The sequence below is a fragment of the Poecile atricapillus genome, chromosome 15, assembly GCF_030490865.1.
Source record: "Poecile atricapillus isolate bPoeAtr1 chromosome 15, bPoeAtr1.hap1, whole genome shotgun sequence".
Lineage (NCBI taxonomy): Eukaryota > Metazoa > Chordata > Aves > Passeriformes > Paridae > Poecile > Poecile atricapillus.
The window spans coordinates 6288612-6303806 of record NC_081263.1 but is presented as its reverse complement, the minus strand read 5'-3'; the positions used below and the strand labels follow the sequence as shown (position 1 = coordinate 6303806).

At 48.3% G+C, this 15195-nt stretch overlaps 1 protein-coding gene across 6 annotated transcripts in view; it reads left to right on the top strand.

Moving 5' to 3' along the window:
• KCNQ2 (potassium voltage-gated channel subfamily Q member 2) overlaps positions 1 to 15195 on the top strand; it is a 64738-nt gene that overhangs the window by 31452 nt on the left and 18091 nt on the right. For 3 of the 6 annotated variants that reach the window (XM_058850590.1, XM_058850588.1, XM_058850586.1), the window contains exons 9-11: positions 3093 to 3122; positions 7069 to 7137; positions 8916 to 8945. In XM_058850590.1, the coding sequence (XP_058706573.1) occupies positions 3093 to 3122; positions 7069 to 7137; positions 8916 to 8945 (129 nt within the window). Of the gene's footprint in view, positions 1 to 44; positions 83 to 3092; positions 3123 to 7068; positions 7138 to 8915; positions 8946 to 14380; positions 14435 to 15195 lie in introns of those variants that run through there. The other 3 variants (XM_058850587.1, XM_058850589.1, XM_058850591.1) reach the window with 3 other exon arrangements.

Below are 15195 nucleotides of genomic sequence, written 5' to 3'. Positions count from 1 at the left end.
ACATGCTCTTCTTTTCACCTTTATTTCTCCACGCCTGCTGGTAGTTGCATTGTGTTGTGACAGTTGCCGTGCCCAGGTGTGAAGACCTCCCTCCAAGCTGCCCTGGATCATAGGTAAACACCACCCTCACCCTACCTGCAGCTCCTCGTGCCCTCTCAGGCTCTCCTTGCTGGTCCAACAGGTCTCTAATGGTCCTTCTGCCTTTCAGCAAACTTCTCTCCCACCCTTGACCAGCCTGGCACCCTCCCAGGTGCATTTTCCCTGGGTCCTCCTTTCCTTTCTTTTCCTTTTTTGTCTCTAAGAGGAGGAAAACTAACTCGGGATTCAGGGAGCGTTTTCCCATTTCTTGTATCTCACTTATCCGTCCCAGGGTGTTGACACAAGCAGGGAATGACGTTGGAACCATGATGGATGAGGCTGCTGAACACCAGAGTGTTTTAGCAGCAGCCACCTGCCTTGCTCTGCCTGCAGTAAAACCAGGCAGGTTTTTAAGGTGAAACCACACAGGTTAGAGCAGTACTGTGGAAATTAACAGCCTCTTGGGCTGTGGAGCTTCATGGAGCTGGGGACAGAGTCCTCTGACATGCCTCCAAGCCCTCCAGGACATGGGGAAGCACTGCATCCTTCATGTCCCCCTTTGGCTTTGTGGCTTCCTTAGAAGCTAAAATGCACAACGTTCTATTCATTTTCACCCCACGCCTCATCCCTGCATCCTGGGCAGAGCCAGGCACCCCTTCCTGGTGGATTTTTAGAGGTGATCCATGACTCTCTGGGTTTGTAGAATGGTTGGATATGTTTGCTAGATATTCCTGTATCACCATGGGGTTTTGTTGGGTGTGATGGGGCCCCCTGTGCCCCATCTCCCCGCTCCCACGCAGGGCTGTGCCCAGCACTGGGCTGTGCCACTGCAGGAATAATCCCTTCCTGTTTTCCATATTACTGGTGCCTTCGAGCCCTCAGGCAGACAGCCTGGATGTATTTCCTGGGGTAAGCTTTAGCCTGTATTTCAAACACAGCAGCCAGCCTCTTAACCCATCATAAAAACCTGTTGGAAGTCCCATTGTTGTGGTCAGTAAGTTCTCATTGGATTCATTCCCAGTGTGTGTCTGATTGGTTGCTTTTCCCCTAGAAATTTAGGAACCAACTTGAAGATTTTGTCTAAAAAACCAAAACAACAGCAACCCAACAGAACAGAACAAAGCTGTTTTCCAATAGCATTAAACTCACCCATTGAAACTCTCTCTCCCAGTACCTGGCCTTCTGGCTGTAACTTTGCAGCACTGCCTGGGATCAGCTACTGGAGAGGATGAGGACAGAGCTTGGCCCAAAATCCACTGCAAAATGCAGGCACTCAGGGCTTGTTTTCAGTGGACTTTGGCAGATTTTACTGCTCTTTGAAATACTGAACTTACCATGCAGCCAGACATGCAGTGACACCCTTTTGATTACCTGTTACACAACCTCCTTGTTAAAACCTGTATTTCCACAGAGCTAATATACAGGGAGAAATCTGAGCCAAAGATCTCCAGAAAAGGCTAAATAGAAATTCTGGAGACGAGAAAGAGAAGAAAAAAAAAAAAAAAAAATAAAAAGTAGTTTGGAGAGCCTGCTTATCTTGAGTAAAAAGCCAGGACAGATTTATAGCAGGGTTGTAGCAGTTTTGCTGGCTGCTGCTGTGGGTGCTGCTCAGCCCCACACAGCAGTGTCACTCTGGGCTTCCTTAGAAATGGATTCTCTGGGCTCTCAGCTTCTCCCTTAAATCCCAGCTCCTGTTTATGCTCAGATCAAGTGAACACCACCCAGGCAAGTGAGCCGTGGGTGCACCAATGGATTCAGCCCTCAATTAAATTGTTTGTTTTTTTTTACCAAAAAAGCAGTGAACCCCTTCTGACTGTATTTTGAATGCTGTCAAATAAATTAGGTGGATTATTTTTTTTTTTTTTTAAAAAAAAAGGAGTAACTGTATGTTCTGGCTGCAGCTTGCATCACTCACACTGACCATCTCTCCTTGCCTCCCCACTTTCCCAACCCAGCTAGCAGGCACTGGCAGCCCTGTGCTGCTGCTGGTGCTGCTGCAGCTGTAGCAGCACGTCAAGCCCAGCAGCCCCTTAAGGCCATGGCTGCAGTGCACAGCGTGGTTTGGAGGTGGGCTAGAGGAACACAAGATCCCCCTCTCTGGTGCCCGGGGATGATCTGCAGTCACCACTCGGCATCCTTTCTGCTCAACACTGAGCTGCTTATTCCTCACAGCAGGAGCCTGTGCCTTTAGCTCATCTCTCTTCCCAAGGCATCTCTGGAAAGGCTTGGCTGCTTGATATGAGAGAATTGTTACACCTGCCTTGGAGGAGCTCACATGGCTCCAGAGCATCACTCCAAGCAGTGCAGTAGAGCTACTCTGATTTGTTTCAGGGAAAACATGGTGGCCTCTGAGAGAATCCCAGATTTCATTTCTTTAAATCCAAAATGTGGCAGAACCAAATTCGAAAATATGCACAAGGCCTCTGTGTGTGCAGGTGTGGTTTGGGTTGTAATGCACGAGTTGGCTTGGTGCATCCAGACACCATAAATAACCTGTTCTGCATCAGCCACTGCATTTATTAGAAAAAAATCTGCTCTTGTTGTCACTCATGAGAGCAGGGCCTTGATCTGAACTGCTGTCAAATATTGGTCTTCACTAAAAAAGCCAAACCTGTGGACACATCCTGCCCATTCAGCAGCCCAGCCCAGGAGTTCCTGGCTGGTGGGGCCGAGGGCTGTGGATGTTCCATGGAAGGACTCTGGGAGGCCCCCACATTTTCCCTGCCCCGTGGTGCCCATTTGCTCTCGGAGCAAGGTGCCAGCTGCCTGTCCCCAAGGGTGACACAGGCGTGCCGTGGCTCCTGAGCCAGCCACAGTGGGAGCCAGCTCAGTCCATGCTCCTGTGCTCACCTCTGAGCCTGGCCACAGCATCTGCTCCTGGGGACACACTTCGTTCATATGCTAATTTTCTTTATTCTGTTTCTTTCCCCCTCTCCTCCACCCCAACTTCCCCCCCCTCCCTGTTTTTCTTTCTCTTACCCCTTTGGTTTTCTTTGGTGAAAACACTTGAAAAGCACGCAAACGCAAACGTATGGTGCCTCCAGGTATGAAGTGCATGTGACTCTGAAAGTGTGTGTCATGTCACTCCTTGTTCTTCATTTGGGACTGTAACATGCAAAGCCTTGAATTAAAAAAAACAAAACAAAACAAACAGCAAAACAAACAAACAAAAAAGACAGAAACCTTTGAAGATGAGTTTTTTTCCAAGGAATGAGTGAAAGCCCAAAGCAGACGCGCCCTCCTGCTGCTACAGACTAACCCCCTGCACCCCCATGTACATTTTAGCTATTGGTACACACAAGTGTTGGGAAACTGCCAAAATGATGATGTAAGGAAGGAGAATGGGAGCGTGCTTGATAAGCTTGCTTTGTTAAGGATGATTTCTTGATGGTCTTTCCAACCTCCCCCCACCCCCAATCCATGCAACGCTTAACAAGAAAACATCCCCATTCATCTTCCATTTCCCTCTGCCCTCACTCCTGTGTGTTCCCTCTCTCCAGCCCTCTTCTCCCATCCTTCATTGTGCCATTTATCTGGCTCTGAGCTGCAGGAGTTGTGCCCACCTGGTAATGCTGGCTTTGAGTTTGCTGGTGGGGTGGCACCACAGGGCACATCAGTGGTAGCACAGAATAAAACCTCCAGAACAGCTGTGCCTGCTTTTGAGGGTAAAACCTGCAGAAGAGAAAGATCTGTGAGGCTAAACTGATACCATCATTCATTTCTTCAAGTAATCCAATCTGACTTTTTGGTGAAAGAATGCTTCATCTCAGCAGGATTTTTCCACTTCAGTTTTTAGTTCCAAGACCCACCTAGAGCTAAGCAGTTATTAGCCACAGTTATTCAATCTTGGACTTAACCTTTTGGGATCAATCCAAATGCAAAGTCCTGGACATGGCTGTGTAAGATTTATGATAAATAATACTATCTCAGGTTCTGCAGAAAGGAATAGATGTGCAAATCACAGGTGTATTTTATATGAGATGGGTATCTGAAGGTGTAGTCAAGTTAATATTTTAAGATGGGGAATAAATGACTTGCATTTCAAGACTGCAAGCCAAGCTCTGTTCTTAGAGCAGTTTAAATCCTCACTAGATGCAGTAATTCCACTAGAGCTGATGTGATTTAGTGTGATTTCGAAAGCCGGTTCCAGTTTTCACAGATGCAAGTTTTACAGCCTTAGTAAATCACACTTACTGCTCTGTGTGCTTAATTTATAGCAAATTGCATCAATGAACTGCAAGTATAATATTAAGAATGTATTTTCCTCTTGTGCTAAACAACAGCCTGTTTTGAGAATTAAGACATTTTTCTACTACTGGGAGAGGAATAAGAATGTGCCACTTCCGTTCCATTTGTTGTAATGAAGTATTTTATAAGCTTCATAAATGTTCTCAGTCATGAAAAATAGCTTCAGCTGGAGACATAAAGTCATGGTTAGGGAGAAAATTGGCTGCCCATAGGAGCTCCAGCACTGCATGGAGGCTCATTTAGGTTCTCATTCCATTCCAGCACCCATCTCCCTGTCACCGTCTCCTTAATTGTTCATCCTGGGACTGTTCAAAAAAATCATCATGGCGTCCGTGTGCGTGTCGTGGTGTGTCCCTGTAGCTCCCACCGTGCCGTGTGCTGCTGCCCTCCTCGTGTTGTGGGGTTCTGGTGGTGTCCTGGCCCGAGGCATGACCTCCCTCCTGTCCCCTGATGCTTGAAAAGTTATCTGTGCTCCCAGGAACAGCGGATCCGCCTTTCCCTGCGGATGTGGGAGCCGGCGCCCGGAGTTAGCGTGGCCTTTCTCTGTGCTGTACTGGGAGGGGTGGTGGAGGCAGCCGGGGGGACCTGCAGCAGCTCAGAAGCGTTGCTGTGGTGGGTGGCATGAGCTGTGTGTGTCCCGTGGTGTGCAGACTCCTCAGCCAGCTCCCCCCTAACCGGAACGCGCTTCCCTCGCTAACCAGTGACACACGGACCAGGAGGAGAGAGAGAAAACGTGAGGAGCCCCAGACACAGGTTCCTCCTGCACCTGGCTTGGTGGCACCTGCGTCCCCTGTGCCCCGGGCACACACCAGGGCAGGGGGCCGTGCATCCAACATTCCACAGCAAAGCTCAGTTCAAGAGCTGTGCAGAGTTCTGCCTTTTTTTGGTTTTTGAGGGTTTGGAGAAATGGTGTGGTGCAGTAGCTGTTCCCCAAGCTGCTCTTGCAGTGACAGGTTAGGCTGAGCATTTAGCTGAGATTAAATTTCAGGTCAAGTATATGTGTAAGTTTTCACCCATTTTCAATAATAATTATTTCAGTAAGATCCTGGTGATTTCCACCTCACGTAGCAGGCCCATGAACCAACCACAGAAATGGTGAATTTCTGTGTTTGTTGTGTGTCTGTACTTCCTCATGGAAGCATCTGTGGTGGCCCAAGAGGTGGCCACCTTCAGCACGCTGCAGACCATGGGCTGATGCAAAAGAAATAGTTCATTTTGGGATCCTGAATCCTCCAGTCTTTTGAGCTAATGAACTCCTCAACTGAGACATGCACCAGTGAGAGCCCAGGATTTGCAATCCCAGCTGGAGAGAGTGGGGCAATTTTCCTGTGCTCTGCTGGGTATGGACCTCCCTGAGGAGTTAATTCACCAAAGAAGAGCTGTGCACCCTTCATTACCTGCTGAGTACACCCTGTGCTGGATTTTATGCACCACCTCTCCCAGCCTGGAATGCATCTCCAAACCCTACGGTGTGTTTGAAGGGAGGTGACAGCCCAGCACTCATGCACAGCTCCACTGCATCAAGGTCAGCTTCTTCCTGATGTCTGGAATGAAGAGGATCATTAATTCAGCAGATCAGGATGTGCTTTTCTCTGGATGGAAGCGACTGGGGAGCCGAGCCAAAATTTTTCAGGCCTATTTTTATTCTTTTCTCCATACTTAGAATTGGAAAATTTTCTGATTGCCTCAATCTTGTGAACACAAAATCTCTGCTAAACCACTTTGGTTTTGAGGATAAGTTTTTTGCTTGCAGAGAAGAGGCTTTTCCAGTTGAGTTGGTTTTTTTTTTAGTTAAAGTGTGAAACTGTTGGTCTCATCATGGCTGAAGAAATGTGAGCATGAATATCTCTCCCTTTATTTTCTTAGAAGCCTCATTTCTTTCAGTCTCCACCTGACACCTCCAGCCTATCTTTCTCTTGGTTGAAAACCTGGCTGGGAATATCAATATTAAATATTGATGGAGCAAGCCCTGGACTTCCAGGGTCTCAAGGAAGAACCCAAAAATGGATGTTGAGCTAATTTAATGGCTTTTAAGCACAAAAGCAGGCCACAGGAGTTTTGTTCACTGGACTTTCAATTCTTACCAGAATTCCCGTTGTCAGATTTATTTTTTTTTTTTTTTATTTTATTATTTTTTTAAACTGAGAAGGAAAGGAAGCCCTGTGGTTTTCTGGAAGGCAGTGACACAAGATTTTGTCTCATTTTGGGACAAAACCTGACATGGAGAATAGAGAATTGGTTAAACTTGACCCTGGAGCACACTGCTCTTTCTCCTGGGATGCTCCCAACCCCAGGTCCGTATTTTCTCTGCCCCTTCCCATGCCCTCCTACATCCCCAAGAGCAGCAGGGTTGAGTTTTCCTATTTTCCCCCAAAGCTGGAGTTTCTCTCCATTTAGCAATGCCAACCTGCCAGACTACAGCTCTGCCAAAACACCACCGGGCTGCCCAGGAACCCTGGCAGCTGCTTGGTTTTGGGGAGGTTGAAAATCCAGTGGTGCAGACAAGTTTCTCTCTCTCTCTTGCTGTCACTTTCTCTCTCTTACCCCACTGCTCTGCCTTAGGACACTGTTGGAAGTAGCAGCCAACCCCTCTCCATCCTTCCTGAGCTGTTCCCCTGCTGCAGTTGGTGGCACAAAGCTGGTTCTGGTTGAAAGGATGGGGCAGCAGGGGAAGTTGCCGAGACAGGAGGCTCTGCAATCAGCTCTGTCTGGATATTAACGCTCTTTGTTTTCTCCCTCTAGACTCATCCCTCCTCTGAACCAGCTGGAGCTCCTGAGGAACCTGAAGAGCAAGTCAGGACTGACATTCAGGTTAGCAGCAGAGTTAAGAGAGTTTGGAACTCACACAATTTGCAATATTTTTCTTTTTTTTCTTTTTTTTCTTTTTCCCCTCCTGCATATGGACATCCTTGAAGATGAAAGAGGTTTGACAGCTGGTCCCACATGGGTCACTCAGTGACCTCCTCCCTGCCCCTCTCCTGTGCTCTATATGAATTCCTTCAGCCTAACTTGGCTCTGGAGCAATGTCACGGTGCTTGACTGACAACTCAAAGTCATATTCTCAAAGGGGCTGATGGAGGTAGTGATCCCAGTTTTCCTCTGACCTTTCTTCTCCTCCCCACACTCAGAGGACACTCAGGCCTGTGATGTGTTAATTCATTCTCTGTTCCCTCCAGTGACAGCAGGCAAGGTTGCAGCAGTGAGACATTTTTGCTGAATTGGCTGTGGCAAGGTTTACATGAATCCCCTGCACCTTCAGCCTCTGCTTGGGAGGGGTAATTCTTGGGGTTTTTGAGCAGTCAAGGCTGCCCTGTTGGTGAATGGGGAGTGTGCAGACCCTGGGAGGGATGGAGAGGGGCCAGTGGGCATTGGGACCAGCTGGGAGGTGTGCGATGGGGCCTGCCCTGGGCTGTGTGCCTCCATAAAGAATACACCCCTGGGTCAGCCTGAACATTTTAAAATGTGAGTATTTGAGCTAGTGACTGAGGCTGGGCTTCCAAGCTTTTCTGAGCAAGAAGCAGAGGGGGGGAAAGAGATTTTTATTAGTCTCTCCATTAGCTGAGGGCTCTGTGCAGGTCTCAGTGGTCGCTGCTGAGCAGTGGCAGGGCCAGGGCTGGTGCAGCATCACACTCAGAGGGCACCTGTGTTAGGGGAGGCAGAGCTGTATCTGCTGAGAAACACGGTCTGCTCCCTCTCTGGGGGGCTGCAGGGGCAGGGCTGGTGGAGGCCCCAGCTAAACACCATTCCCCAGTGGAGTTGTGAATAGGAGCAGCTGAAGGCAGAGCAGGTTTTCCTCATTGCTGGAGGGAAATACCACCCCAATGCCTGGTCAGTGAAGGTGAGGGGTATTTTTCAGTGTGGCCTTAGCATGGCTTGCAGTGTCCTGGCTGCCCTTTTGAAGGCACCCAGCTCACTTTGTCCCCAGTGATTTTTTGGGGCAATGCAGTTTCAGATCTCAATACGAAACTGCAAACACAGATTGTGGTGCCTTTGCCAACTGCTTTGGTAAAGTAGCTGCCAAAGGCTCTGGAGGTATAAACCCCACCTGGGGTGCCAGGATGCCAGGGCAGGGGTCCATGCTCCTTCCCACCCATGTCCAACCCCAGCACCTGGCATTAATCCGTGCATTCGGAGATCTGACGTGAGCTCTGTCCCAGTGGCCAGGGAGGAAAAGCGAATGCACCAAGGTCATGGGAGCCATTCAAACCCTTCCCCATGTGCAGAAACATGAGGGCAGTGCATTTCCAAAGGAAGGGGGCCGCTCTCTGAGCCCACAGAAGTCCTCCTGTGCTCACACAAATCACACAACCCTCAGGTGTCTCAGTGGTGCCTAGGCACAAGGATGGGTTGGGGTGAAACCTTCAGCCCTGTGCGTTGTGTGTGTCTTCTCTGAGGTTGTGTGAGTCTCCAGTGATCTTCTGTCCGGGCCAGAAACTTCAGGAATTAAGCTCTCCTTTCCCTTCCTTCTGTCCACAACTTCCACTTAGTTGTATTGTTTGGTATTGTCGTTTCGTTATGTTTTAACAGTGAAGCAGCAACATCTTTTGCCACCTGACACCATGCTAATGTACTATTGCTTCTGTTTAAAGGAAAGAGCAGCAGCCCGAACCATCGCCAAGGTCTGTATCACTGCCAACACGCCATCCCCATGCATTCCCTGTAGATTTCTGTGTGTGTGCGTGTGTGTACCATGTCGTGGCACCATCGAGGGAAGCATTCCTAGGTATTACCGTGCTTTTCCTGTGCTGTGCAGTCCGATGTATCTACGTGTGTGCTGGACCTTAAATCATATCTTCCTTCCAGCCTGCCTCGGGCTGGAGCAGCAGGCTAGCGAGGCTGGGGGGTACGGAGAGTGGTGGCAGCACAGGCAGAGCTGGCAGGCACTCACGGGGGTGACTGCAGGGCTTTGGTTTACGCTTCTTTGTTTTATTTCGTTGCTGGGGCCGTAGCTGAGTAACTCTGTATAACACCCAGGGGCAGGTGGCGCTTTGCCCGTGTCTCTGTCACCCGTGCTGGACAGAGGTGACACGGGGAGCACGAAGCCATCGCCACGTCACCGCGTTAGCAACTTCTCCTGAGCTCCTCTGGCTGCAGGGCACGGTGTGGACCGGCTGCTCCGTGGGACACAGGAGGGCTCTCTGGCACGGCACGAGGTGGCATGGCAGAGACACCCTTTGTGCACCCCGTTCCCTGGGGAGGAGGCACCTTCCCTGCTCCATCTTCCCTCCACGCCTCGAGCCCACGGTGCAGAGCGTGCTCTGGATCGTGGCGAGCACCTTCCAAGGGCAGCCGTAAATCTCACTTGTGGTAGAGCTTTTCTCCGTTCACAACTCCCAGGGAAAGCAGCAGGGCTGGTGCTTGGGATACTTTTTAGGACACTCTTCATCCACTTAGAAGTATTTAATTCTGGGATTTTTTTGTCCTATATTTTCTAGTTCTTTTAAAAAAATAATTCTGGAACTGAATCACTTTTTTTTTCTTGGCTGATGAGACACAAACTCACTGATGATCAGTGGAGATCATCTGCTCGGCTTTCAGATCTTCCATCTCATTCCTCAAAACACAACTTACAGCCTGAATTTTGTAAACAATGAATACATTTTTCAGAAGTACAGCTAGAGCCTGGCATTCTGCAGATGTACCTCTCTGCCATGTCTCTTAGCTTATAAGAGGCCAGAAACTAATTTTGCCTTGGCATAAGAGCCAACCAAAGATATCTGGCTAGATACACTGCTGAAGAAAGGGTGGAAAATTTCATCTTTCCTTCCTTCTCCCTCTCCCCCCACCTTTTTTTTTTTCCCTGTCATTCATTTGAGCTTTTCTTTGCAAGCAGAACCTTTGTAGCACTCCATCTATTTTCCTGCCAAATAACCCAAATCTCCAAGATCATGTTTCAACTATCCAGATTTCTTTTTATTTTTTTTATTTTTTATTTTTTGCTCAAGGTCTTAAATGTAGCTGAAGTGAAGTCAGCCTCCATCCAGCATTATTAGAGCAGGGAGCATTACTTGGGAACAGCTCTCTGGGAGCAGACCAAGGCTGAAATCGTGGCCACCTGCCTGTGGCATCAGGAGGGTCAGAATTTCATCCCAGGGTCTGGCTGCTCTGCTGTCCTGCCCCATTCAGTGATAAACTTTGGTTGCATCAAAGGGTAAATCCACATTTCTTACAGTGCAATGAGAAGAAATCCCTGTTCAGCCCCATCAGCTCCATAACCAAGGAAATTTGGCATCTGACAGACTCTTACAGGGTTACACCACACATCAACCCTGCAATCTGCTAAGACTAAATAGTCTTATTTCTGATTTTTGAATCTCAGTCCTGTCTTACAGGGTTCATATTTATTTTCTTGAAACCTGAAGTTGTGTACAATATTTCTTCATAGAGGTTGCAGGTTTTTCCCTGATCACTTTCTATTTTCTCAACCTTATGTCACAGAAAGAAGTAAAAATAGTCCTTCCCTGTCCTTTTTCAGAGTATTTTTTTACTATTTATAGGTCCTTCATCAGAGTAATTTCCAAGTGCTGTTTCCTGCTCCTGTGGTGCACCTGTGTCTTGTGACACCGATGGGTTTTCTTGCTAAACCCCAGCCCAAGGAGGGCTTAGCTGAGGGTCTGCAGCTGCTGTGCAGAGCTTTGGAGTTTATTTCATATCATTCAGTTCTGCTGCCATGGCAGCACCAAAGCTCCTTCCTTCTTCCTTGTGTGTTAGGACAATACCAACTCTACCTGTTCCCACTGTCATTTTCCTTCTATCTGATAATGCCCCAGACCTCAGGAAGGAATTTTGTGTTCAGAGGAGCCCAAATTGCCTGTTTTCCCCAATAAAATTTTCTGTGTCTTTTACATTCACATCCCAAATCTTCCACCCACTCGAATTTCCAGCAGCTTCCCGGTGATGCTCAGTGTGTCATCCTGCCCTTAGAAAAGAGAACTCATCCTGTTTCTCTGCCCACCTGACAGTTAATCACCCACTTGCTGGTGATGCTTCACTCAGGAAGCTCCTGGGGATGAATCGTCTCTCTCAGCAGACCCCAGCTCCACACTTCCAGTGCTTCAGCTGGGAAAGGATTTTCCACTTTGCATTTCCATCGCTGTAAGGAAACAGTCTTACACCTGGAGGCAGCTGGATCTTCCTCCTGTTTTAGTAATGTGTAGGGAGTGGCTGATTTCCTATATCCTTCTTTCTGTAACCTATGCACCACAAACCCCCTGGAGCAAATGGAACAGAAAGAGCTTTTTCCACAATTTTTCACCTTATTTTATTTCAGTTTAGAGAAGGCATGCTGGCATGGCACATGGAATTATGCTGTGCAGGATAAACAGTGTCTTGTGAGGTCAGGGAGCATCCCAAGCATTCTGCCAGTGTGCAGGGTGGCTGTTGGGGTCCTGCCCTCTGACCCCAGTGCTGATCTCTGCCCACACAGCACTGGGAGAGCTGCTGCCTGGGCTGGGAGGACACGAGGAGGTGATGGGATCAGTGTGGCAGAGGCTCAGGGTCACCTGGAATTTCTCCTGGGTGGTTCTCTTGGTTCTCTTTTGATTTAGTCTTGGTGTAAAATGGGACAGCTGATCTGAGGGACAGGTTACGTCCTTTCTCTATGGTTTCTGCTTTGTTTTTCCACCATGAGCTTGTCTGCATCCACATCCAAGTGCTGGGAACGCTCTGTGCTGATTTGCCTGGGGGCCAGGAGCCCACCTCTCCCAGAGGTGGAGCTTAGGCTGCGATGAGCAGAAGAGATGCTGGCCTTTTTCTACAGGCTATGTGCCCCTTCTCCCCTTTTCATTCTCCTCCCTTTAAAAAACAAACGCTTTTCAGAACCTCCTGGTGCCCATCATTTGGGTGTTGTGTCCACCCTGCCCCTGCCCCTCCCCAGGCTGGCTGTGCTGCCCTGGGACCCATCCCACCTCCAGGACAGCACTGCTGCCATGCAGGCTCCAAATGCAAATCCACTCTCCCTCAATTCCCCAGGAAAGGGGGCCTGCTCTCTGCTAGGGCTTTTCTCACCCCTCCTGCTGCAGAAAGCCAGTAGGTCAGAGTGATAATGGGGGGTGGTTACTCTTCTGTTTATCAGGCTGAAAATTAGCTGTGGCATCTCATTTCTGTTTGTTTTGCTTTGATTGTAATGTCAAAAAGACAGCACATGGTTCGCCAGGGCTATGGAGGCTCCTGTATGAAATGTGGGCTTCAGATGCTCTTTAACAGATGGTTTGAGAAACATCTGAAGGCATCCACAACCACATTTCTTCCTCTTGCATTTTCCAAAGTACAATTGGGTGAAAAGCTAAAAACTAATGAACCAAACGAACATAATAACACATTAATATCAGAGAAAAAGAAACAGAAGGATTCCAGGGAAGTGGGAAGCTAAAACTCAGATTACTTTGTCCAGCATGAGTTCAGCGCTGTAGGTAATGAGAGGAACCTCTTTGGAAGGTTGTTCTCAGCTGTGGCTTGTCCTTGACCCCAGTGAGCTCAGCAGGACCTTGGCCATGCACTGGGTGAATGCTGGGCTGGGTCCCTTGTACCGTGTGTGTATATCTGTGTGTTAATCTCTCAGTGTGTGTATATGTCTGTCTGAGATACACACAACCCCAAGATCTCTCTTCAGGGGTGTGATTAAGGCTTCTGTACGCACTGGAGGATGCCTTTGGTTGACTCAGTGGGCCCCTGCTCATCCAGCCAAGGATGTCCGAGGTGTCCCGAACCTCTGCTGCCCATGGAAACCAGGGTCAATCATAGAAACCCCATGGGCCACATGAGCCTGGGCTGGTGCTTGGCCTTCTAACCAATTTAACTGGTGTCAGAGACTCATGCTGGGACTGACAGTAATCTGGAAATAATCAGTTGCCTTTAGGGGAGCGGATTATTTGCACGGAAGGAACTGCATCTTTCTGGAGGGACTGCAGAGGAGACTGAGAGGAGAGAAACCCACGCATCTCCCTGAGGCTCTGCATGCTCAATATCCCACTCCCACGCCAGCTCCAGGACAGCCCTGGTAGCACCACCAGCCCCTGGGGCTACCTGGGGATGCAGGGTCCCGTTGTGGACACCTGAGGAGTCCCCAGGATGCCGAGGGTGGTGTCGGCTGAGCTTGCATGGGATGCTGTCCCCGTGAGCTCCTCTGATTACCCAACTCCAGTGTAAAATAAGATTGGGATTTGATGCCCTTCAGCCTTTCCAGTCTGCCCATGAATCTGCCAAGAGCTGCGTGCTGGTGGTTGGTGGCCTGGTGGGGTGATGGGGCCACGTCATTCCCCTTCCACAGGTAGAGGGCTGCTCCATGGCGTGGAGGACCCTGGTCCTGGTGGGGATCTCCTGGCAGGGCAGTGCCTGAGCAGCCGTTTGGGATGGAGCTGTGGTGGTGCCTCCTCAAAGTGAGCAACTCCCCAGAAGTGGTAGGGCCTGTCTGAAAATCTTTACAAAATCCAGATGTGTGAACACAGATGTTCAATTCCCTTCCCATAAAGGGACTGCACCACACCCTGTTTTTATCTGTTTTTGTTTTTTTTTTAATACCAGGCTTAATATAATGGTATTTCCCATGTGAAAAGTGCAAATAATTCACATATTAACTAACTCTCTTTGTGAGTGTTTTTGTTTGGTTTTTTGGGAAAAAAAAACAAACAATTTTGAGCTTTTTGGATAGTATTTGACAAAATAAGTTACAGTTTTTGCTTTCCATGGTTTACACAATTTGAAAAAAACTATGGTTTTTTATATATTTAGAAGAAGAACAGAGTATTTTTTTGTTTCCAATACAGATGAAAAATCTTCTTGCAGTTAATTGTAGATAAACTGACGCCACCAACTCAATGAGCAGAATGCCTCATGTCTAATAATTAAATTTATTGACCACAGTGAAACAAATTTCAGAAACCCTCTTGATTTTTGATTGACTTTTTTATTTTCCTCACTGAACACTCAAGCAGAACAATCCTGTCATGAACCCGGCCCTCAAAACACCTGTCTTTTAAACCTAGAGTCAGTAATCAAAAGTTTCCTGTCTGGCATTTGCTTCCAGGTCTAATTTTTACTCTCCCCTCATTTCCAGTAAAAGCAAACCGTGCAGAGAGTCACTATGCGGATGCTGCTCAGGAAACTCTAGGTACCACGGGAAATGCGTCGCACGAAACTAATCAAAAGCTGCACGGCTCATTCTCCCTCTACCCTGCTACCACCCGTTCTGATCACTTCTCTGCTTAATAGAGGTACTAGATGAGTAAAAAAAGAGGTGGAAGAGCCTCCCCAGTGCCCGCCCCGAAATTAGAGCCTTCCCTGGCTGCCAGTTGTGCAGAGCACACGAAGCAAAGGGATGAGGATGGGGAATTTGGGCTGGGCCAAGCCAAAGCCAGTGTTTGCTCAGCAAGGGAGGAGGCCAGGAAATGAAGTTCAACAAATAATGGAAAACTTAAAAAAAAAAGAAAAAAAAAAAAAAAAAAAGAAAGCAAAATGAAAAATTGTAATTTTTTTCAAAAGACCCTGTCCTCCCTATCACTCCATCTCTCCTCAATGTCCAGGGAATCCTTGCAAATTGACTTGCACTGTACAGCAATGTCCAGTTAGTAGCATGAGAAATACCAGCTTCCTGCCTCTGCTCAGTCACCATTCCTTTGGCTCTCTGACCATGACAAATTGACCTTTCCTAGCCTGGTGGCCTTTGGAAGCCACAGCTTGCCTATCTAGCACCTCTACTACGCAGCTAGAGAAGGACTAATCTCAGCCTGTCCCACCAGACCTAGGGGACACGGGCTCCCCTGAGCGTTGACATTGGCCTTGTGAATGGTTCTGTTTCTAGACCCCGAGGGGGACAGACAGCTTTAGCTCAGGGCTTTGTACCAGCAGGGTTTGCATCTTTTTCATCCAGCT